The sequence below is a fragment of the Bolinopsis microptera genome, chromosome 1, assembly GCF_026151205.1.
Source record: "Bolinopsis microptera isolate Bmic1 chromosome 1, MBARI_Bmic_1.0, whole genome shotgun sequence".
NCBI classification, from domain to species: Eukaryota; Metazoa; Ctenophora; class Tentaculata; order Lobata; family Bolinopsidae; genus Bolinopsis; species Bolinopsis microptera.
This window is the reverse complement of record NC_087072.1, coordinates 16,236,059-16,262,273: the sequence shown is the minus strand read 5'-3', so window position 1 is coordinate 16,262,273 and position 26,215 is coordinate 16,236,059. Positions and strand designations below refer to the sequence as shown.

At 38.8% G+C, this 26,215-nt stretch overlaps 2 protein-coding genes across 4 annotated transcripts in view; both read left to right on the top strand.

Moving 5' to 3' along the window:
• The window catches only part of LOC134825994 (polypeptide N-acetylgalactosaminyltransferase 1-like), a 56,900-nt gene extending 55,913 nt beyond the window's left edge, over positions 1 to 987 (top strand). For all 3 annotated transcript variants that reach the window (XM_063838233.1, XM_063838230.1, XM_063838232.1), the window contains one exon: positions 39 to 987. In XM_063838233.1, coding sequence (XP_063694303.1) covers positions 39 to 182 — 144 coding nt within the window. In that variant the 3' untranslated portion in view covers positions 183 to 987. The remainder of the gene's footprint in view (positions 1 to 38) is intronic.
• An 8,575-nt stretch (positions 988 to 9,562) lies between these two features.
• LOC134816718 (uncharacterized) lies at positions 9,563 to 20,176 on the top strand. The gene is made up of 12 exons (XM_063825690.1): positions 9,563 to 9,713; positions 9,833 to 9,962; positions 10,062 to 10,164; positions 10,337 to 10,422; positions 10,640 to 10,702; positions 14,352 to 14,423; positions 15,771 to 15,793; positions 17,010 to 17,162; positions 17,420 to 17,543; positions 17,732 to 17,870; positions 19,593 to 19,691; positions 19,881 to 20,176. Exons 1-12 carry the CDS (start codon positions 9,621 to 9,623, stop codon positions 20,011 to 20,013), a joined length of 1,218 nt encoding a protein of 405 aa, XP_063681760.1. The 5' UTR covers positions 9,563 to 9,620; the 3' UTR covers positions 20,014 to 20,176.
• The last annotated feature ends 6,039 nt before the right edge of the window (positions 20,177 to 26,215 follow it).

The following is a 26,215-nucleotide window of genomic DNA, read 5'->3' as shown; positions in this document are numbered from 1 at the left end:
TTTTACTACAGCTATTAATAATAACCTATTTTTTACAGACGGAACAGTTAATACATAGAAAGAGTGGGTTATGTATCGACCGGCATGCAACTACGCGTGACATTATTATCGACACGTGTGACTCTTACAGAAATAACCAGAAATGGACATTTCAGTACACATACTCTGACCGGCCCCTTTAGTCCTATGTTAAATGAGATCTGAATCAACTGAGTTATTTTTTTTCACTTTTCATCACAGTTGCGTACTTTTGATTGGCTAAATTTACGAAATCATAACATTATCAGAAATACTCCTACTTCTAGTTCTAGCGGCATCACTGCTATTTGAAAAAGCTTTGCAATTCAAATTAAAATGTTTTACAGTAGTCGGGGTTATAAACTTGGAAGCAGCAGATTTTCAGATTAAATTTGTTGAGTCTAAGAATTTTTAAAGACTATTGTTTTGTGCTTTGCCATATTATATAAGTTATAAGTTTTGTTAAATTATAAATTGAAATTTACTGACTAATTCCCGCTTTGTAATTAGACTAAGGAAAGGTTGCAGTTAATTTATTTGTATTATGGGTGGTTGATTGTTGAAGAATTTTGTTAAGAGTACCTCAACCTACAGATATTAGGTTACACTAATGATTACACTAATGTGTAATTAGTTATATAGTTGTTAGCGGACGCTGTTAGATAATATTGTTTGGGTTGAAGTACGAAATTCATATTGCTCGAACATTGAACAGAGCGACTAAATTCAGATTAGTACAGATAAGTCCAAAATGACAAACTTAATCGTACAATTGTATCGCTATTAACATTTTGTCTTTTGCAGGAGCTAATGTAATGAGTAATGATTTGGACATACTCATAGTAAATCATAAATCTGACTAATGTTTACGTTTTTAAACTATTTAATTGTTATATTTCGAACAAATTGGCACAATATAAACAAAGAATAATAACTGTGTTTGATATTTTCCACCATTCACTGGCACTTATAATTGTATGTGTACCTTCGAAATTTTGTGTTGGAAGGGTTTTCGAAAGATCTCAGACTGCCCCTGACTTACAACTCACAACTAGTACTACATTCCTAGGATGATGATTAATCACTCTACACTCGACTGTCACGTGACTTTGTCAACCCGTTTTCTAGCTGGTTCTGAACGACTTTTCGAAACCCTAACCCTCTAATCCATAATCTGATCCCAACCCTAACCCAATCCTTAACAAAAACATATGCTGAAACCCTAACGAGAAATTAGACTAACTTCCTTATACGGTCATATCACGTGATCAAGACACTTTTTCGCCAATATTTCGTCAGGGGAGCATTTTAATCCTATATCATGGGGGTGATTCGGAATCTCAATCAGCGTCCGAAAATACATCTATTGAAGTTGGTTACAAGTACAACAGTCGGGGGCTCTTTTAGAACAATCTCGAAGATCGACTGTAATAGAGTGATTTAGCACGCTCGAGCTATAGATATATATATACTAGTTTCATATTTGTATGACATTGACGTGACATGGGCATTTGAGCAAACGACAACAAATGTATTACACGGGGATCTGAGGATTTTTTACTGGGCGGCGCTGCAGGCTGCAGCCTGTCCACTGTCATTCCGCCACAAATATGTTGTTTAGGAACAGAAAAAGGTTCCCAAAAAAAAGGTTCCCAAGAAATTAAGGCTTTAATTTTGTAAAGATTTGATTTGATTTAAATCTTTAATTAGTACTAGTAGCTAGCAAGCAGAAAATTCAAATTTAACATTTTATTAAAAAAAGTAACGTAAAGTAAGTAAACGAAACGAAACGAAACGAAACACAATATTTACTACCCCGCCCTTATGCGACAAAGATATTGCATAAAAATACCTAAATAATTTACACAATACGGTGCCCATGTCTGAGCGGCTCTCCACAAAAACTTTCTCTCTTCCTCAGAGCAGAAAGTTTTTTTTTAAATATATAAAACAGGGTCTCATAAAAATTGAAGAACAAATGTACTTTATTTCACACAAAAAATGAAGAATATGTCACATATATAAAGGTTTAAAAACTACCAAGACACGCGCCAAGTTGGACTCGTCGACGGTCTTAAATATTTAGATAATTTTACGAGTATCACCCGTTTAGTCACAAATAAGAAACACTTCATAAATATGCACCGTTCACTTTGATATCTTGTCCTCACAACAAATAATACCCCTTCTGATATAATATCGTCTTTTCAAGTCCTTCGTTGCCTTCTCTTTCATCTCCAAAACGAGCAGATGATGTCTGGCTTGCTCTTCAGGTGACCGATCTGGTGAAATGAACACAGTTTTGTGGTGCTCACTTAGTTTCAGGTTTTTCGATTTTAATAAAATCTGATGTACAGTATTCGAATTTGATAGCAAAATTTTTACAGACCTGGTCTCAGGTCTTGTCAGCTGATTTCCTTCCAATCCTTACAGCTTCAAAGTGGGGTTTCACTTCATGTTCAATCTGTTGAAAAATTTCGTCTACTTTGTTTGATAGTTTCTCTTCATCTGTCTCCACCAAAAATGAGAACATTCCTGCTGCGATCGTCTTCTGACACAGCCTTCTGCACAACTTTTTTCAGGCTCTCCTCCGTTATTGTAGTGTTCGGCGAGGCTTTTAACACAGCTTGACTGTATGACTTGATCTCAGCTTGAACAGTGTCCTGAACAGCAGATTTTACTGCGGTCTGAACGGATTCCAACTGATTGGCTTTGGCTTCAAGAAGTTCCCTTTGCAGTTTGATAACAGACTCTTGTGATCGGATGAGAAAACTCTTCAATTCCTCAACATCTTTCATTGCAGTCAAAGTTTCTCCGACGATAGAATTCAACTGATTGTACATATTATACATCAAATTTGATAAAACCTTCTTGACTGGCTTTTCAAACTTTTCAACTGAAAACACTATTCTACTTTCACAGTTCGTGGCTTTTGCAACATTCGAAATTAAAGCGTTGAAATCCTCATGCGCTTCGTTGAAAAATGTAGAGTGTCCTGATAAACGCTGCAAAGTTTAAAAAACGCTGCAAAGTAAAATTTATGACATCACATTGACACACGCTGTAATATATTTGTAGGTTTACAACCTACCAGTACGCGCGCGCCGAGTTGGACTCGTCGACGGTCCTATATGGAACAAATATTTTACGAGTATCACCCGTTAATAATATATAACCCCTTTTGATCGCGCGCGGCCGGCCGGCGTGCACGCTTTGCGTGCACAAAAGGTATACAACGTGTAGCAATCATCACACATGTTTTTAACGGGTGATACTGATCGTAAAATATTTGTTCCAATTATTATATCCAGGACCGTCGACGAGTCCAACTCGGCGCGCGTCCTGGTAGGTTGAAAACCTACAAACATGTTTAAACCTACAAACAAGTACAATATTTTTAAAAAATTTATCAAAACATTAACCAATTTTAAAAACCTAATCAAACTTCCCAGTGGAATAAAATTTATAAAACGCTTCTAATTTGCCACATAAGCTGATAAAACCAAAAATAATTTTGTATCACCTCGTGACCCCCATTGTCGTTTCACTAAGTGTATAGTAGCGTTTCTTTGTCATACGTTGTATGACCCGCCGCGCACCATAGTGTATCACCATAGTTGTAATAGCTTGAAGTACTAGGGCAACGGTTTGTGGCTTGATCGATAAGGAACAATTGGCAACAAGGAAATGCTTAGAAGGTTTACAAGAAGCTTTAATTAATGGGATTTCTTGATCATTAATCGTTAATGTCAAGTTTTTAAAGCTGATTTCACAATCAGTCGCTGACATGAAATCACGGCCAAGGATTAATTTATGGTTTATCCCTGAAACAACTATGAGTTGGAGAGAAATTCGAACGTCACCAAAATTAACAGGCAAACTGACAGTTCCTGAAATACATAAAGGGGTTCCAGTAACACCATTAAGTCGAACTGAAGTGGGCGATAAAACGACGTCAGGCGGCAAAATATCCTCAGAGCATAATGAGTAAGCAGCACCTGTGTCTACCAAACAATTGACAAACAGTGAACCTATATTAGCAGCTACGTAAATATTAGAAGTGTTATTAGATTTACGATGAATGTTACTAAAGGCCAAACCACTCGAATTTGTGACATTTACTGACGAGGGCTCGGCCCTGCCTGAAAATTCTGGGCCTCGTCACTAGCTTTAGTTCTGCAATTACGGATGAGGTGTCCGGAGCGATTGCAATACCAGCACCGCTTTTGGGAGTTCCTATTGTTGTATCTGTTGGGATTTTGAGGAAAACCAGTCCTATTGGCAAATCCAAAGTTGTTATTGGTAGCTCTATTCGAATATGGAGGAACATGCTCACGCTGATAGCTTTGAGGATTGGGCGCATTTCGAGGTAATGTGCCGTAGGTTGAAATATCGAAGTCAGGATGTAATCTATTATCAGGCGGGCCGGCTACTGCTTGATCAGATGCCGGGGTTCGTCTTGCGGGTACGGTCGCAAGTATCTCAAGGCCTGTAGTATCATTGGAATCTGCTGCAATTGGTCTGACATATTTACGTATCTTAGAAGCTCCATCAATTTTCTGGGCTCGTTCCAAAGCTAACGAAAGTGCATCAAAACTATGTTCAAGAAGTTTTATGCTCAGATCAGTGTCTCGCACACCTGTACAAAAAGAATCAACAAGAAGCTCCTCTTTCGCAGGTTTTGCAACACCAGCCTTATTGGCCAGCATTTCAAGAGCAAATGCAAACTCGGCTAGGGATTCATCGGATTCCTGTACTCTATAACGAAGTGCAAGTCTAGGTGGAATCTTATCTTTACGTTTTAAAGCTCTTTCAAGAATAGGACCAAACTTAGTAGGATCTTCCTTATCACCTGCAGCAAACTCAAGGTTCTGAACTATGGTAAAAGCTGACGTATCTAGGAACGAGCTTAGTATATGCAACAAACTGATTTTTAGTGTCAATCGATACTGCTGTTGCATAGTTAGTAAACTGAGCGTACCAGGTTTGAAAATCATCGGTTGTGTTGAGTTTAAATACGGACGGCTGTTTAGCAACAGACATGACAGAGTTAAAAGCAGGCGATAGTCGCTGTGTCGCTGTCAACTTTTAAAATAAAATGAAATAACGGTATCTACACGGTAGATATAAATACAAGTAACTGAAAAGTAAGGCTAAAAGAAATCAATTGGGATCGAAAATGCCCGCGTATGTAATAGCTTGAAGTACTTTACTTACATAATAACCAATAGAGACACGATCATGATTGATGATAAAGTCGTTAAGAGATGCGTATAGTAAATCGTGAATACAATAACTGAACTCTTAACAAAAATATCTGGTACATATTAAATCTCAATCGCCCACCCGCGGAATGCGGTCACCTAGGTAATTGGAAGATGGTCGCGGCCACGTCAGCTCGGCAACTATTCTCACAAGTAAGAGGACACTCCTAATTGGTGCAATGTTGTTTTAGAAGGCTGGATTCCTGGAACTCAAAAGTGATCCGTCTAGATTCTGCAAGTCGCTTGCAGAAACCGAATAAAAGTAGCACAAAGGAATTTGGAACATGAGGTGGTTTAACTAAATACAGGTTATCGTAACCTGTTATGATGATGTTTTTAGCGGCAAAAGTGGAGACAGGTTTGGCGTTTGCTGGAGTCCAATAATTACTTAATATAGTTGACCATTGTTAATGATCTGGCCCGGCGCGCGCTTGATACATGTTTTGTATCCCAATATCTTCGGCGGCGCGCGCTTCGCGCGCGAAAAGTTGCATGCAACGTATGTCAAGCGCGCGCTACTTCGTAGCACTTGCCGTCGGGCATTTCGAGAAGAAAGCGGCGCGCGCTACTTCGAAGAAATTTAGACGAGTAACATCCGTCAACACCATAGTTGATAGTGAAACTACCGTGGGGGTCGCAACGTGGTACAAGTGTTTCTATGATACAGGGGGAGCCGTGCACTCGTGCGCGGCGGGTCATACAACGACCAACGTATGACACAATTAACAATTAACAGTCAACAGAACGATCGAACGGTCAAAATCTAATTGAGCCCGGAAAGTCCTTGGCCTCGTAGTTTAATAACGTACCAAGACGCGCGCCGAGTTGGACTCGTCGCGACGGTCTTTGGAGTGGAACAAATATTTTACGAGTATCATCCGTTAAAAATCCCGGGATTCCTGAAAATCGGGGAAAACAATCAGGATTTTCGAAAATCGAGATTCCCGAAAGCATGTGCAAAATGGCGCTCATCTTGGATGATGATTAATCACTCTACACTCGACTGTCACGTGACTTTTTCAACCCCTTCTCTAGCTGGTCCTGAACGACTATTCGAAACCCTAACCCGCTAATCTGATCCCATCCCTAACCCTAACCCAATCCTTAATTACTGGGCCGCGCTCAGCCTGTCATTCCGCCAAATCTATATTATGTTAATGAACATAATAGCCTGGGGTCCTCAGGTAAAATCCTTAACAAAAGCATATGCTGAAACCCTAACCCTAACTAGATATTAGACTAACTTCCTTATACGGTCATATCACGTGATCGAAACAGTTTTTCGCAAATATCTCGTCAGGGGAGTATTTTAACCCTATGTCATGGGGGTGATTCGTAATCAGCGTCCGAAAATACATCGAATGAAGTTGGTTTCAACTGAAGGGGGCCCTTTTAGAACAATCTCGAAGATCGACTATAGAGTGATTTAGCACGCTCGGCTCATCTTCAGTGTTCAGGTCTCATTCGTGTAATATATAATATAAATAAAGTCATTTTCATACCATGACTTAACTTTTAATTCTTAAGAAGGTGTATTTATGATTACATGGCGCAGTTTATATCTCCGCCAAAAGCACACTGAGATTTGTATCTTCAAACTATAACACATTTAATGAAAACTCCCGAATTGATAAAATTTCCCGGCTGGGAATTTCCGACGGAAAATCGTCGGGAAATTCCGGGATTGCCTTCACTTTAAAGTATAGGAATGTCGAGCGTGCTGAATCACTCTACAGTCGATCTTCGAGATTGTTCTAAAAGGGCCCCCGACTGTTGTAACTAACTTTAATAGATGTATTTTCGGACGCTGATTCCGAATCACCCCCATGACATAGGGTTAAAATGCTCCCCTGACGAGATATTGGCGAAAACTGTCTTGATCACGTGATATGATCGACTGTATAAGGAAGTTAGTTTAATTTCTCGTTAGGGTTAAGGTTTCAGCATATGTTTTTGTTAAGGATTGGGTTAGGGTTAGGGTTGGGATCAGATTAGAGGGTTAGGGTTTCGAAATGTCGTTCAGAACCAGCTAGAGAACGGGTTGAAAAATTCACGTGACAGTCGAGTGTAGAGTGATTAATCATCATCCAAACTAGCTACCATGTGGTTCACTGTTTACTAGTTACGGTTCACTGTTTACTAGTCACTGTTTACTAGTTACGGTGTAGAACTTTTGAAGTTGAAGATTAGTACATGATATGTTATCCAGTCGTAGTGTGTGTAGTGTGTGTAGCTTACGTTGCAATTATCGAGCTCTCTTATCTTTTGTAACTTAGCGATACGTTCAGTTTGCTGCTACTGCGTAGTTAGCCTTTGGGTGTGTATACTGTATACTTGTACATTACTATACAATGTACACCACGGAGGATGATTTAAATTTGACCCGATCTCAGAAGAAACTCAAGGATTTCAACTATGAAGAAAAGGAAGATGTAGAGGGCTGTGCTGATAGATGGTTCAATTCGATGGCAAGACAACTGAAATTAGAAAACTTCGAAATTCGTGGAAATATGGACCAAGAAATACTCATGTCTCCGTCTATCTATAAAAGGTATATGGCAGAATGGGTTATGCAAGCAGCAGACCTCGGCAGAGTAGTCAGATGAGCGCTATGATGGAAATCGTTGAGTGCCTCAAGACGGAAGCACTAGAAGACAAGGAAAAGATGGTCAGGTTGCAGGACCAGTTGCTAGTGCAGAAGGACGAACAACTACAGTTGTTTAAGACGTCAGTTGAAGAGACAGTACAAACAACGGTGGAGACAGGGATTAAGAGCTACAGTGCAGCTGTACAAAAGAACAGCACAAGTGGCACGGTCTGCAACAGTAAAATTCTGAAGAATGTAATGAAGAGTGTAGCTGCAGAGGAGGACAGGAGCAAGAATCTGATAGTGTTTGGACTGAAAGAAGAGGATGAAGAACAGCTTCCAGCTCTGGTAACCACACTATTGGAGGAGATCGGGGAGAAACCTCATTTTGAAGCGACTAGAGTCGGCTGGAAGAGGCCAGGTATCACGGCTATGCGACCAGTCAAGATCACCGTCCCAAGCTCAACAGCAGTTCATCAGATTCTGATGAAAACAGGGAGACTGAGGATGGCTGATGCACACAAAGATGTATGGATCTGTCCTGATAGATCCAGTGAAGAGCGTGCAGCAAGGAAGAACGTGGTAACTGACCTGAAGAAGAAGAGGGCTGAACAGACTCATCTCGACCACTACATCCGTAACGGGAAGGTCTGTAGCCGGGTTAAGAAGGCACCATGATGACGTTATTCATGTTTCTCGGACACCGATCAGTATGTACTTGTAGGGGAATTTTAAGAGTTTACGGACGTTATCTGTATTTGAGAGACAATTATATTATATACATACATTATTATTTGATTGTTTCACACTTTTCACATTTCATAATTTTATTGCTAGGTGGAGGTGATGTTATTGAGACTTTGGGCGGCCAAAAAACTCCTGTTCTGAAAGTTGTCCTCTGTACTTGTTTCACTGACCCACGCTTTTTAGCATTTATACATTTCGGCCCATTTTATATGTTTGTTCGAATTGCTGTACATTTGTATACTTGCTATTTTGTAAAAGTTTCAAATCAAATCAAATCATCATTTATCTTCTCCTAGCAGTATTTCCGTCGGAAGTTTGTTTTGATGTAGTACTGAATAAAATACTGCATCACTCCTAACTCTTCTTTATTCAGTTGCACACAGTTAGCTGTGTTGTATCAGGTGTCATGGTTATAGGTGACGTAACCTCTGAACCTATTCTCTTGAAAGGGAACATGCTACAAGTTGGGTTGTAGCTGGATTTACTGCTTGTGATGCCCTTGGACAGTTTTTTAAACAAATTGCTTTTTTCAAAGATAGTTTTGGCAGACCTGCTTGTAGGTTTATAACCTACCAAGACATGCGCCGAGTAAGACTCGTCGACGGTCTTTGGAACAAATATTTTACAAGATTCACCCGTTAACAGATCTGCTACTGCTGAAAGTCGATTATATGTGTTCAAGAAAACAACAATTTCAGTCAACACAGGATTGGTTTTGATAAGGGCCATTATTTATTATATGACAATCGCTTTTGTGGCAATATGTATGCATACCTACTTTTGTGGCAGTCTGTATGCACCCTAAAACAGAAAGCTAAGGGCGGATTCTGACACAGAATAGCTTTACCCTACGGAGAAACCTGGTTACTGTTGAAGTGATTTGCAATTTACAATGAAACCTTGAACTTATAAATTTCTAATAATTCTTTATACATTACATTATAACAGGTTAATAGTCTATGTACACGTATTCAACTATGATGTCACAATAATCATGACGTAGTATGTGTGATTCATTTCTTCATCCAAGACCTGGTTTTTCAACCTTTCTCCGATCGGATGCTAATGGGCCAGTTTGTGCTAGAAAATACCCTAAGGTTCGTTTGAAGACGAACTGGACAAAAATTAATCTAAAGTTAATTTAATCATGGATAACAGTTAAATTTCATGATAATTTTTTATTGGCATTTCTTCGCTGGAATAGATATATTTTCAGCATGGGGGACTAGTTAAACGACAGATAAAATTACCTGAGGATGGAAAAACAAATTCTAGTTATCCTTCTTTTCATCCAATCTACACCCCTCTTCTTGACAATATCTCCGGAACTATTTCCTCTGCAATTGGTAACTATATATTTCCAATCATAAATTATCCAATATTCGTTTGTTGATTATCCATTTTACGATATTTGTGTATTATTTGTTGTCAATGTTTTTCATCAGAGCTGAGTCTTACGGGACAACATAGCAAGACTAGTAGCGGAGGATTTGCCAAGTTCTATGATGACTGCAATATCAGCAAACCTCCTCACAAGACCACTCCGAGGTTGATTACTTCTAAATTCAAAATAATTCTTTTTACAATTTAACTGTGAATTAGTTTGTAGGTAGTAGTTAATGGGAGGGGAGTATCCTTTGGAAATCGTTTTTTATTTGTTTCGGAAGGTTTAAAAGTTTCAACATGCTGATCTGCTAGTCACCTTTTAACATCTCTGCAGATCGATTTCCCACCAAACATTTACACGACCCCAAACTGCTCCAGCACGGATTGCAAATGGTGCTGAATTATCAACAGTACAGAGAGGTTGGTCAGAATCAATATTGTACTTTTATAGAGTAGCAACCAACTATTGGTTTCATTAAAGCTATTTGTTTTTGTTCTCTTAAACACATCATTCAAAATTTGTTACTACATCATTCACTACATCAGTCACTACATCATTCAATACATCATTCAATTAATAAATATAAACTATTAGATCAATTTTAATGGGATAAATTTCTGACAACTATACTTTCAGAGAGAGGTCACACCGCTGCTCAGTTGACAGAGGAGCTTATTCAGCATCATACATCTAATACTTGTTAGTACATGATACACCGACCAAAGCAATTGTTGCGTTTCCATCTACGATCTACAATTGTATCTCAGCATATCAATGTTGGAGAGCAAATACTTATGTCATGCATGAAATTCTATAATGGTCTTTCATTGTTCACTTGGTCAACATCTGTTTCTTCATAGTTTTCTTTGTTGCAAATGGAATCGTTCCTTTTAGTTTTCGGAAAGATTAGTTCTTCTGAGATTTCAGATGGGGTGTCCAATGTTTCTGGTTTGCTTTCCTGATCTCGCTCTCCCATAGAATTGACTACAAAGATCTGGAAAAAACTCAGCACCAAGCCAAATCTAATCGCCATTTGCGGTGAAGCAAAAGAAACCAATGTATTGCCAGCCACCACTGACATAGAACTTGCACTTAGTATCATGCCTGCTCCAATAGCCAAGCCGTTTGTTCCTAAATATTGAACGTCGTAGCTTATGTAAGTCTTTTCCATGGACATCATTCCGTATCCAAATTTTCCAACAAATGACATGACCACAATAACAACTAAGTCTTCTTGGATAAGCAGCAACATCATGTAGCAGATTAGGACGAGCACAGTAATTGAGGAGTACAAAATTCTAAATCTAATCTTCTTCCTGATGATCGGAGATGCAATTCTTCCCAGTGCTTCTGCTCCAGCGACACATGTTAGGAAGAAGAATTCAGTTCCGTGAGTGATCGATTCGCAGTTGCTACCTCCTCCTCCGCCTTTTTTAATGTTGAAAAGTCTTATCAATGCTGGCAAGAGTAGAATAGTCCCACAGCCATGGTAGCCATTGATGCTTGAAAACAAGCACAATCTAAATAGTCTCATTTTGAAATTTGGTACCTCCACAACTTCTGTTTCTTCATCTTCACTTTGTTTTGTCTGGTTGCTAAATTCCAACCTCGATGTACTGGTTATGGAAAAGTGTAGGATTAACATTAGAGGTATCATGACTGGAATAGAGGCAACAATCAGAAATATTCTCCAGCCGAGTAGATCTAGAATATAATACCCGAGTACTGGAACCCAGATACTACCTAAAGAGTAACCTAAGCAGCCGACTAGAAGTAGAGTGTCCAGAACCTTCTTACTGCTAGCTTGTTCAGCCAGCAGCACAAAGCAGACCGACAGGTGCAACCCGACAGTAAAACCAACGAGGGCCCTTGAGAGTAGGAGAGTCAGGTAGTTCCCCACCACAGAACAGGCGATGGTGCTGACTATACCCCCATAGAGGGACAGTAGGGATGTTTCTCGTCGTCCTAATCTGCAAAGTTTAGTATAATTTGAGGAATGTAACATAACTCTTTTACTTTTACTACTATTCAAAAGGTTGTGAGTTCAAACCCCACCACTCATCAGGGGCAGTTCTCAAAAACCAAAAGGGAGCGACCGATCACCAAACCATGGTGTTGCCTAGCATAAAATAGTACAGTGACATCTGGAAGGGTGCATGAAGGATTTCCAGTTCACTCTTGGGATTATATTCACAGTTGGATGCAACATTGTCTGCTGGCCGCAGGTTGCTTTCGCAAGCAGTACTCATGCATTGAAGCTATTACAGGTCACAACTCGCATTCATCATACAACTCAAAAAGCGTTTTTATATCTTTATTTTTTAAATAGTGTTGTTCGAAGAGTATTTAACTATAACAAACGCAATAAACTTCTTACCGATTCGATATCGGACCTGCACAAAAAATAGACATCCCCATTGTTAGATAAAGTATGCAGCCCAGAAATCCTTCCTGAAAATCATCTACTCCAATTTCACAGGCCACGTATTGTGTCATAACACCTGTAAATTTAAAAGTTTTACAAAATCCTTGACAATGGGCAGCTTTGTGTTCACAAAATACTCGTATGTATCGATTTTGATCAAATGTTTTTAAATTGATCATGCTTCAATTCTTATAGAATCTATAGATACCTGGTAAGTATATCTCCACTCCATCCCCGACACTGATCAATAGCGAAAAGAAAAGAAGTATCCAATCCTTTATTGTCCAAGCATCTTGTGTCTTGTTAAGAAGACCACTCTGTTCGTCTGGTTTTTGTTCCATAGCAGTAGCTGTTAAAATATAAAATAACTGAAAATCTACTTAATTTGCGTAATGTCTCATCCTAAGACTAGTCGTATTTTAAAATTTGTATTGAAAAGAACAGTCCTAAAAATGCGTGTCAAACCTGATATATAGTAACAGACGACTTAGTTTGAACGATCCATTTTATCGTCTTGTCGGTAAGTCAATGAGTGATAACTGATGATGATGTCCAAAAATCAGATTCCATGTGGAATGTAATGATAGAATTTTGAGCTTTTGACCTATACCAATTACCAAAAACATACTTTTTGTCGTCCTCAACAGTGTGACAAGCAAGAAAGCTATGTTAGGAATTTATGGAATAAAGCTGGTTTAATAAATTGTATGAATTGTGATGGTGTCTTGCAAGTCTTACACTAGTATGAGCACTTCTCTAAATTATAATAATCTTACTCTTAAACCCTTACATTATAATATGTATGTCGCATATTATCTGATGTTAAATTACACAGAGAGGATGCCTGCACTTTGTGTCCATGGTTACCACTTACAGTCCATTATGTCGATATAGCAAACAATCATGGCTAACTCTTATGAGAATATTCAGTTATATTGTCGTACAAATTATATTAAGAAGATGATACTCTCCGCGGACTATGTTTATTGTACTTAAGCACTTCATTTCCAATTAATTAGTCTTATCTAATCCTGTAGTAGGTATTCAATCACATACTTTAAATAGCCACGAATGGAATGAGATATGCAGTCGTGTCGTGCCGACGACAGTTAGCAAGGTCTTGGGTTGGTAGCAAACATCATACTACCATACTTCTTCATTCATTAACAACAGACAGAAATACAGAAGCCAATGCCCCTTATTAAGGTATACTGTGGGCTGAACAGGAGACTGTCTCTCACTGTCCCTGCTCATACATTGTACAACTTTGAAGCAACCACTGAGCGACGAGCGTCTTACTGTACCCGAGGAACTGGATCAAACCGAAATGACCTAATGTTTACTGTCATGACGTTATAGCTCCTCATCACTGGGTATGATCTTTCCTGCACCGAACAAAGTTTTCTACTAATTCCTGTCCCCATTTTCTCTCATCGCCTCCAACAAAACGTGCTTATCCAAAAGGTCTCTTCAATCTTCAACCATGAAAATTACCGACAAAGACCTTACCAACGTGAATAACTACGAGCTGTGAGTAGAGCACAATTTCGAGTAAATAAATTTGCACTATGGCAAGGTTTAATGCATATTTTCAAATAATTCATTATTAGCGTGACTAATTGCAGCAAACATTGATTTTGTAGCACCTTCTTGAGGCTTAGAATTTTGACTCGAAAATGATATTTTTGCACGTGCAAATAGCGCATTTGCACAACGAAAATTGTATTCCTACACGCAGCTTTCAGCAGAAAATTGGGTGAAAGTTAAATAGTGCCCGACGAATATTAACTGGGCCACAAGAACTCACTCCCTGACACTTGCCAGTTAGTATGATTACTTTTAGGGCACTTTATATATTTTGATACAATGAGCTATGACAGAGAACCATTGTTTGATTCTCTGAAATTTATTCTCCAATTCCAGACGAGACTAAACGGGCGGACGTTACAATAGAAACCGAGAGCAGTGGAGTAGTAGCTTGGAGGATCGTTGCAGGTAGGGTTTGCTTAATAACTGACCTTAGCCTTTAGAAAATCATGAAAGTTGTTGTCATAATTACTAATTAGCCACATGAAATATAGCCACCAATTTGGAAATATTTTCTTGTGTTTGAAGTGATATCTCAAGTTTGGCACATATAAATTTGCCCAAACTCGCACAGATTGTTCCTATTATAGTTATTTTACTATCTGGAAAGTTTAAAGAAAATATATCGACACGATCTCGTGTACCAAATATTGTACCTCATTTTTGTTTCATACTTGTACAGTTTGGTACAGAAACTTTTGGTACAAATTTATGAGTTTAGGGAAGGCACAAGTTGAAATATATGCACAACAGTTTCAATCGTGAATGCACTTTAAGCCGCGCATTTATATACCGTCACGCATTTTCATTTTGTCTGGCCAAAGTCGCGTCCTTCGATTTTCTAACAAATTCAGATCAAATTTTAATTCAAAATGTCATCGCGGTCAGGAACCGGCCGGATACCCCGCTCCGGACTACTTGGCCGGATTTCAACCGGAAATTTCAAGAATTTTCAGGAAAAATTGCAATTTTTGAAAATTAGATTTGGGATACTCAGATAATATTCCAGGTCCTTATAGTCTGATCTCGTGATTTGAGACCTGAAAGCATGTCTCGAGATCTAATCCGGTTAAAAAGGCTATATGCCGGGTCCTTAGTATACGATCAGAGGGTCCGATGACATGAGGTGAACGAAATCGGAAAACCTTTAGGATACATTTTAAAATTTGGTGACATCTATCAACCAGTCGGAAATTTCAAAACCAAAATTTCAAAACCAGTAAAATTTGGATTTTCCTGTTTGCCACTCGGTTCCGGGGTCTGTTGCTTCTCCGCATAGTCTCCAATTGTACTAACTTACAATGGAGTTATAACTTATAAGGTTATAAGGTAGCTAAACATAAACTTGTAATGATCATTGATCAATCAGCTCGCATTAAGATTGCATTCACGCATAATTGAACTTAACGGGTGATAATCTTAAAATATTTGTTCCAACTCGGCATGCGTCTTGGTAGGTTATAAATATAAGCCTACAAAATTGAACAACATGAGATGCGTGGAAAATAAACGAACGAGTAGACTTCAAGTTCGTTCAGGATCTTCGCGGATCGTCGCAGTATTTTTTTTTCTATTATTAATATTATATCATATGGACAGATAGAATAACAAACAAATTTGTGGGCACATTTAGAAAGGCACGATTAAAAGCGCTATTATCCGATTATCGCCATGTTGACATTTTTACTTACGATGGCTTTTTGCAGTAATTCGAGTTTTTAACACCCTTAAACTTATCACAGTCGATCATTTCAGGTCAAATGGTACCTAGAATTTCGGTAAGTCAAATTTATCTTTACCAATAAATTATCTCCTCAACTTGCTTGCTACACGTTACTTCCGACATGAACCACAGTATTTTACCTGGGAACCCCAGGCGGCCAGGCTGTAATGTTCATAAACATAAAGATTCGGCGGAATGACAGGCTGAGCGCCGCCCAGTGAACAGTATATTGAACGATTATGTTCCCTATAGCTTAGACTAGTAGTAGTTAAGATCGATACTGTAATTGGTTAGACATAAATTACCAATTGCCATAGTAAATCTTGTGATTACACTGCACTTGTGATTCTGTTCTGTGTATGGTTTCTATGGCAACAACAAGCTGGGAAGTTCTGCTCGTTGTTCAGCTTGTTCTATCCATCAAATTATATCATACTGGACCCCTGCTGAGATAACACATTCTGTCACGGTCCTCCTTTATTACCTTAGTTACTGTTTCTTTTACCAGTAGTTGACTTGCAGATAGTTGCGGAGGTTTTTGTAGGCCTCTGTTAAATTTGTCCGGTGTCAATACAGATAGATCATGAATGCCGAATGTAAACTAGTATGTATATTTTTGATTATATTAGTAATGCTTGCCGTGAACCGTGAAATTTAGAGGAAATGGAATGAGCGGTACAGTCATTCTTAGAGGTGTCGCAGTTGCTATCAGTGCACAGTTTTTATAAGCAAGCAAATTGATACACAATAATTACATAATATTCGCATTCAATCATTGTCCTATTGAGAAGTTCGAGTGAGTCATGTTGACTAACTGTTACACATGAAGTTTTGAGAGGAGACTGATTTTTCATTCGATGAATCGCACGGTACTCCCTCGAGTTGTTTTGAAATTTCCGTTTTACAAAGCATATTCATTTTCCCACCATTCGTATGCAGAACTATGATTGTGAAGCGAGTGTTTTGAAAGTTTAAAAGTCAAATTCTGTACATTTAGCTGTGAACTCGCAGATTGATTAATCAGATAGTCGGAGCTCTGTTCTATAACCAGCTTTCTTATCGATTTTGGGCATGTTTGTTGATAACTTTAAAATCAAGGTGATACAAGTGGCTTTATTTTTACTTTCTCAAACGATTATTTCTGAACTTTTACGACAAACCCACGGAAACTATTTGATACTACTACTAGAACAACACAGCTAACTTTTAGCCCTACGTTTGTAAATTGTTCAGATCTATTCTTACTTGTACCAATACTATTGACTGATCAGGCGGCACTGCCCGAAACTCAAACAGAAAGAGACGCCCTCGAGATAAAGACGCGGTACACTTCTGTCTCACATCGGGCTATGGAGGAAATACCCTGGAAAATGAAAACTACTCCTGTTGTGAAGAAACAGTCTAGAGAAACCAGACCAGACATGGTGAGAAGTTTCTAAGTTCCTATAAGCATTAAGCATGTACCTTAGAAACCGACCGGTCTCTGGTTTTGGCTGCCGGACCGGATTCCTAATGTACCTAAACAGACTTGGTATGATGTTTTCTCAGCCTCGGGGCCAGGGCGATACCATCCTAGTGTTTTCATACTCAAAGGTCTAGGTAAGTAGGTGAACCTCACTCAGAATCCAGATCATCAACTTAGTTTATTATTCTTAAGTCTTAACCTTGTACCCCACTCCAGGTCAAGCAGCCAGTTCAGAGATATGAATCTAAATCCTACGCGTGGCAAGCTGTAGGACCTGCCTTTGATCGGACTTCTCCGCGGAAACACACCTTCTGCTCAAAACCAATCGCATACATCAGCGGTAAATTAATAATTTCCATTTCACTACAAACCAAATTTAGAACCTTTTCTAACAGGAAGACCAAGGAAATTATTATAAATTGTGCATACTCCCAAGTTCGAGGGTCCATTCAGATCATTGTTATCTCACAAATTACCTTAGTATCAATAGTACCTGCTTAAAATTGTAACACTTGTTCCTCCGAACAGATAGTAGACAGTCCCAAAACACTCCTGGATACACGGGACAAGTACCACTGGTATCCGGGGAGCTGGGCTTATCTGATGGACCTATTGTCAAGAGGACGGAGGTTAGGAGGGATCTACCACCAGCCACTGCTGTTTCCAGGTAACGTGGGGCTGATAAATACGGCCTGATGGGGGGGGGGGGGGCAATGACCTGAAATGGCATAAATTTAAATTTTTGCCATTTTAGATTTGAAAATTTAGAAAAACTAAAATTTTTAAAAGTTTCAGTCTTAGTATAAACATGATAAAGGACAGCGTAAATTAAATATAAAATTCATCTTGAATCTGGATATTGTTTAAATTTCCCCCAATTTCGTAAAATGAGGTCAAATGGGCATAAGACGGGATTAGAGAGCCTCATGGTGATTCTGCTCGATACACTAGGAGTTCTGTACATACTTTACTAAACGTATTATTTTCTCTCAAAAACCAATATAAATCGGTGTACAGTATTAAATGAACAAAACCATTTTAAATACTTAAAATCATAATACAGCAGGTTCGAATGTGCCTTAGGTGCATGTTCTTTATTAGTGGTCATTAGCTAATTAGGTAAGTACTTACACATTGATAAGATGAACACTCTCTATTAATCCGTCACCTTCTATAATGTTCGTAGCTAAAGATATTTGAATGTGGCAAAAAGTGCCCAAAGTGGCCTTAAATACGTGGAAAGGTTTGGATAAGTCGGTCAGTCGTGTAGGCTCCCTAGTACCTGATGGAAGTCAAACACCTTAAAAATCCGCTGAAATCTCGTTGGTTCGGTAAATCGATTTTTCAGGCAGATAAGTGTTTACTGATTAGGAAAATACTTACTGGGCGTTCCCAGGTTAGAAAATACAATACAATGCAATTAGATAAAATACGTGCCTGGATAAACTAATAGATTAACTTGTATGGGTATGGGTAGAGAGAATTTAGTCAGGTCATTTTCCAATACGAGATTTGGGGCCGGTTCTAGAACGACTCCTCTCAATGATGTTCCCGATTCTAATTGTAACGAAATTGTATTCTATGCTTGAGTCTTGAGATTGTATAACTTATTTTGTGTGGAGTGTGAGACTAAACACTATAAGCGCCCAACAAAACAGGACTCAAGGGTTTGTTAAGCAGCACTGTAAGGTTCCTCCACACCCTCTAACCTCTGGCTTTACAGCAGACAGATTAATCTACCTTCACGATCATCCGGGGGAGAACCGCAACCAGTCTTCCTGGTACACTTCACACTTGCTGGTACAATTGTAAAGCCCTGAACATCACCTAGACTCTACTAGTACTTCGACATAGTTGAACTTCAGGGCTTGTTGAATCGACAAGCCCTGAAGTTCAACTCTGTCGAACTATAGAGTTATAGATTACGCTACATGGATTGTACTAGTACTTAAACAATGGTCACAGCTACGTTCGACTTCTAACCATGATAATTTGCGAAATTTTGATACCATCTAACCTACGCGCGATGTTCCAACCTAAGAGACGACAAAAATTTGGGTTCGAGTTGGGCGCCTATAGTGTATAGTTTTTGACAGGTTTGGTTCTAGTCGGGTTCGGCAAAATGTGTAGCGAAACTGAAACAATGTGTCCAATTTAGGTATCAGATGATGTCAAATATGTAATTCTATGACCAAAATACATGGCATAAACGGCATAAAATTTCAATTTACTCGAATTTCAAAGGTTTTCCATTTTCTCTATGAAAACTTATGCCATTCTATGTCATGTCATTGCTCCTACACCATCGAAATTTATTCCTTAATGCAGCTTGTTTATAATTTTCATTGATTTTTTGGAGTTAACAACTTACATAAAGGTATTTGTACAGGAGAGCAAATATAATCGGATACTCGGGGTACGTCAGACCGGGTACCACCAAACCAGCCCACCACCTGAAACCTGCCTCCACTCAAACACTTACTCACAGGTACCCTATTAAACTTGTTTTAATGCAACATATTGATATTTACTGCGAAAGAGATTGAATGTTTTTAGTTTTAATTTATGATATTTATTACAGTTAACAGTGATAAAACTAAAAGCATACTCGCATAATCATTATTGATTAAAACTAAATCAATCAAGTGATCTAAATGATTGATTATTTCCTTTTCAGAGAGATACCTGCGAGTGCGGGGTGCCAGGGAGAGATGTACCCTAGAGTGAACCCCGTTTCTAATCTGGTCACTCTGACTCATCCTTACAATCCGTACAACAGTATCAACCCAACCATCCGACAACGTGCTTAGACGCAAGAACTCTCTGAGACGTAGGCTGTATGTTTTGAATATGCACCTGTGACCTGACTTCATTCTCCAGACAATTCTTTACTTCTAGCATATAGTTAAATTATTCCATATCCTATCACAGTGCTGGCAAGCACGACCGGTGAATTTATTGTGGGTATACTATGTACCCCCTTTACTATTATACCCCCTTTACTATTATAAATCAAGAGGCTTGCATATAATGAACATATTGACACGGGTGCAGAGTTGAGTCTGTACGGAACCTAGTAGTTTCAGATCCTTGTTTAACTTGCCGTACAGCAAGGTCATCCACTACTTTAGCCCGGCGAGGCACATAACTCCCTCTACAACTCCATGACAAATGTTTCATATATACTATATTATACCCCCTTTGGTACACGTTACAAGCCTCTTTCGTGCACGCGAAACGTGCACTCCGGCCGGAGGAGGCGGCCGAAGGCCGCCGCCTCCGGCAGGAGTTTTTCAGGCATTAAGACTCATCGGAAGTCGTTCAGCAGATTTATTTTTAGTTCAAAACATTCTAATTTGATGTCAAAGATGACAGGAATAAAAAATAGTTATGTTGAGATTTTTAAGAAATTTGCATAAAATACTCGCCAGCACTGTTATACGAAATTCGGTAAAAAACCCAAAATCGCCATATTCAGGAGCCTTAAAAACCATGTTAAAATCGAGTTAGAGATCTGAAATTTTTCAGGGCGTCTAGACGTTGACCAAATCGACTGCAAAAAAAGTTGCAGGTTTCAGGAACATCGGGAAGTGGGTTTTCTAGAACCCCTGTTTTACGACAGATTGTCGTGATATCTATATACATATATTTTACCAAAACCCATAATCATGGGTAGAGTGGACCGCTGCCAGTGTCTCTCTTTCCCAAACAAAAGGAAATGATATTAATTTGATTGACCGTTCTCAAATGCAAAATGATACCGAGAATGAAATCGGTCGCTCGCTTTTCCCATTCATTCACGGCTTACGAATTGTAATAATTTTCGATTGATTACATGTCAATCAGATGCTGTAAAAATCTCTTTGGGTTGCGTTCGGGTCGATACCTAGTATTTCGGGGTAAGGGTGGTAGTTATTACTTATTGCATTAGCTGAAGTTTATTGAATCTTTATTGCCGAGTACAGCTGCCTTTGGGTAGTTCTTCTTAATCTATTACAATTGTAAATGAATGGGAAAAGCGAGCGACCGATTTCATTCTCGGTATCATTTTGCATTTGAGAACGGTCAATCAAATTAATATCATTTCCTTTTGTTTGGGAAAGAGAGACACTGGCAGCGGTCCACTCTACCCATGATTATGGGTTTTGGTAAAATATCATCTCTTTTTGATTATAATGTCAGGGTACTTTATAAAGTCGAAATATAAACTGGGTGGGCGACAATTGACCCCCCGACAATTGACCCCCCGACAATTGACCCCCCGACAATTGACCCCCCGACAATTGACCCCCCGGCTGACCTTGACCCTGACCCTGACCCAGGACCCAGGACCCAGGACCCAGGACCAAGGACCCAGGACCCAGGACCCAGGACCCAGGACCCAGGACCCAGGACCCAGGACCCAGGACCAAAGGACCCAGGACCCAGGACCCTGACCCTGACCCTGACCCTGACCCTGACCCAGGACCCTAAACCTAACCCTAACCCTAACCCTAACCCTAACCCTAACACTAACCCTAACCATAACCCTAACCCTAACCCTAACCCTAACCCTAACCCTAACCCTAACCCTAACCCTAACCCTAACCCTAACTCTAACCCTAACCCTAACCCTGACCCAGGACCCTAACCCTAACCCTAACCCTAACCCTAACCCTAACCCTGACCCAGGATCCTGATTCAGGACCCTGATCCTGTTTAATTGTCGGGGGGTCAATTGTCGTACTAAACCCTGGATTTCGCGACAATTGACCCCAGTGTAATTACATAGGGGTCAATTGTCGGGGGGTCAATTGTCGGGGGGTCAATTGTCGGGGGGTCAATTGTCGGGGGGTCAATTGTCGCGGTACCTATAAACTGATATCTTCATTATAATAAGGAGGAAGTTTCAACGATTTCGAAATTTTTCCTTTAAAAACATTTCCTTGTGTTTAGGTAAGCATATCGGTCCATCACTGACTGAATATACCACTTAATACTCATTCAAGTTGACATTAAATTCATATATAATGACATTAAACTGTCGTGGCAAAGCAGAATTTGTTGGAAATCACGAATGAGCAAAATTCTCACCTTTCGCACGTGCAAACTTTGAGCGGACGTTGCATGCGCATCCAATATTGAATCGCCGTAAATTTTTGCATGTAATTGTTTTATATATAGCTTGATAAGCATGCAAAGTTTCAAAGTATTTCAAGAAGAACTGTAATCACAACGGCACTCTAAAGTTGACAGAAAATGACGAAAACAGCAATTTTCAGTGATTTTAGCAATTTTCTATCAATTTGGGCGTGTCCCCACGTGTGCAACTTTTCGATTTTCAACTTTAAAACTAGCCTAGCACAATTTATACCTATAGGAAGCAGAACTGAGCTCCACAACCCAAGGCATGGCCCAACACCAAAGAATACTAAATCGCAAAATTGACGTTTTTATAAAATAATTCTTCAAAAAAGCACAAACTTCAATGACAAATATCTTTATGAAGGAGCAAGCTAGAAAAACTTTCCGGTAGATTTTCAGAATGCTTGAACAATTATCTAAGGTGAAAATTTCCTCAGATTTTGAATAAAATTACTCCTTAATGGGTTAAAATTAATTTTAAAAGTTATTACTTTGTCAAAAATCAAGTTTTAAAAACGGTTAACTTGATGACGTCATCAAGGGGTGTTTATGACGTCAAATAAATTTTTTATACAATGTAAACTAAAGTGTAAACAATTATTTGCAAGACCTGTGGTCGGAAATGGCTGTATCTTTTATACTTTTGAATCTATGGACACTTAAATACAGGCTACAATTGACTGGCAAAGCGTTTATCCCTGAATATATATGTATACTAGTGTAACCCGGCCTACGGCCGGGATTTCACTGCCGCAGTTAAAAAGGGTAGGAGTAATTACCCGCTGAGTCAAAACCCGCATTAGGTGACCCAATAGTTTCTTAAACAATAATCTCATAATCAGTTATTTCTTGTGGATAATTTAATCATTATTAGGCACCACATTCCATGATCATAAGGTCTGAACACCGAGTATTACACCTCATCACTCCCGTCCTGAACCGCTTAAATCGTTATAGAAATTAACCCTTGTTAACTCCGCACCACACCCGCATATTATATTTGAAAACACGCATAACATTGTCGTATGAACTCTCTCTCTCTCTCTCTCTGCAGTCCAAACAGACCCCAAACACTAACAGTACTCCCTCCCCTAATAAGCTTAAGGTATAACATTACAGCAAATCTTCCGGGCTAATCCAATTATGACGCTACTTAAATGCAGCAGATAACATATTACACAGTAATGAGAGAGAGCGAGAGAAAGAGAGAGCAGGCCCCGTAACTCTTGCCGTTCTGCTCAAGCAACTTTATGTAACATTTGTGGTACAAAACCATCAATAAAACCACTTACCACCGGCCGATTTTAAAAAAAATTTCCTATGGGCTTCATCAGAGTTTTGTCGACACTATACCGAAAAAATCAGTCCCGTAACTCTAACCGTTTTTTTTGTATAACCGACCGGAAATTACACACGGACAGACAGACAGACAGACACACACACACACACACATTCTGGTGTTATTAAGGTGATCTGTATGTATATGTCCCGACAATCTGTCGTAAAACAGGGGTTCTAGAAAACCCATTTCCCGATGCTCCTGAAACCTGAAACTTTTGTTGCAGTCAAGTTGGTCAACGTCTAGACGCCCTGAAAAATTTCAGATCTCTAACTCAATTTTAACATGGTTTTTAGGGCACCTGAATATGGCGATTTTGGGTTTTTTACCGAATTTCGTATAACAGTGCTGGCGAGTATTTTATGCAAATTTCTTAAAAATCTGAACATAACTATTTTTTATTCCTGTCATCTTTGACATCAAATTAGAATGTTTTGAACTAAAAATAAATCTGCTGAACGACTTCCGATGAGTCTTAGTGCCTGGAAAACTCCTGCCGGAGGCGGCGGCCTTCGGCCGCCGCCTCCGGCCGGAGTGCACGCTTCGCGTGCACAAAAGAGGCTTGTAACGTGTACCAAAGGGGGTATAATAGTAAAAGGGGTATAATAGTAAAGGGGGTATAATAGTAAAGGGGGTATAATAGTAAATGGGGAACATAGTATACCCACAATAAATGCAACGGTCGTGCTTGCCAGCACTGTGATACATATATTCAGGGATAGACGCTTTGCCAGTCAATTGTAGCCTGTATTTAATTGTCCATAGATTCAAAATTATAAAAGATACAGCCATTTCTGACCACAAGTCTTGAAAATAATTGTTTACACTTTAGTTTACATTGTATAAACAAATTATTTGACGTCATGAACACCCCTTGATGACGTCATCAAGTTAACCGTTTTTAAAACTTGATTTTTGACAAAGTAATAACTTTAAAAAATGATTTTACACCATTAAAAAGTAATTGTATTCAAAATCTGAGGAAATTTTTACCTTAGATAATTGTTCAAGCATTCTGAAAATCTACCGGAAAGTTTTTCTAGCTTGCTCCTTCATAAAGATATTCGTCATTGAAGTTTGTGCTTTTTTGAAGAATTATTTTATAAAAACGTCAATTTTGCGATTTAGTATTCTCTGGTGTTGGGCCATGCCTTGGGTTGTGGAGCTCAGTTCTGCTTCCTATAGGTATTAATTGTGCATTAGGCTAGTTTTAAAGTTAAAAATCGAAAATTTGCACACGTGGGGACACGCCCAAATTGATAGAAAATTGCTAAAATCACTGAAAATTGCTGTTTTCGTCATTTTCTGTCAACTTTAGAGTGCCGTTGTGATTACAGTTCTTCTTGAAATACTTTGAAACTTTGCATGCTTATCAAGCTATATATAAAACAATTACATGCAAAAAGTTACGGCGATTCAATATTGAATGCGCACGCAACGTCCGCTCAAAGTTTGCACGTGCGAAAGGTGAGAATTTTGCTCATTCGTGATTTCCAACAAATTCTGCTTTGCCACGACAGTTTAATGTCATTATAAATGAATTTAATGCCAACTTGAATGAGTATTAAGTGGCATATTCAGTCAGTGATCGACCGATATGCTTACCTAAACACAAGGAAATGTTTTTAAAGGAAAAATTTCGAAATTGTTGAAACTTCCTCCTTATTAATGAAGATATCAGTTTAAATTTCGACTTTATAAAGTACCCTGACATTATAATAAAAAAGAGATGATATTTGACCAAAACCCATAATCATGGGTAGAGTGGACCGCTGCCAGTGTCTCTCTTTCCCAAACAAAAGGAAATGATATTAATTTGATTGACCGTTCTCAAATGCAAAATGATACCAAGAATGAAATCGGTCGCTCGCTTTTCCCATTCATTTACAATTGTAATAGATTTATTAAGAAGAACTACCCAAAGGCAGCTGTACTCGGCAATAAAGATTCAATAAACTTCAGCTAATTCAATAAGTAATAACTACCACCCTTACCCCGAAATACTAGGTATCGACCCGAACGCAACCCAAAGAGATTTGTACAGCATCTGATTGATGTACCTAATCAATCGAAACTTATTATACAATTCGTAAGCCGTGAATGAATGGGAAAAGCGAGCGACCGATTTCATTCTCGGTATCATTTTGCATTTGAGAACGGTCAATCAAATTAATATCATTTCCTTTTGTTTGGGAAAGAGAGACACTGGCAGCGGTCCACTCTACCCATGATTATGGGTTTTGGTCAAATTACCAATACCAATATTAATAAAGAATATATTATTACTAATAGTAATACTAGATACATCAACTTTAGTAAAATATGGTAATTGGTAACGTTTGCTACACGTTGTAATTGTATACCTCTCGTCCACGCGAAGCGTGCATTAACGGTGGTACTCGTAAAATATTTGCAACGTGTGTCACATTCACAATCACATGTCAAGGGACTGGGAATGTATGACGTACTGTTAACTAGTATAGTAGTACTAGTAGCAATAATTCTGATGTTGAGTTTTTACTTTTTAGATTTGATTCACGATGTCAATC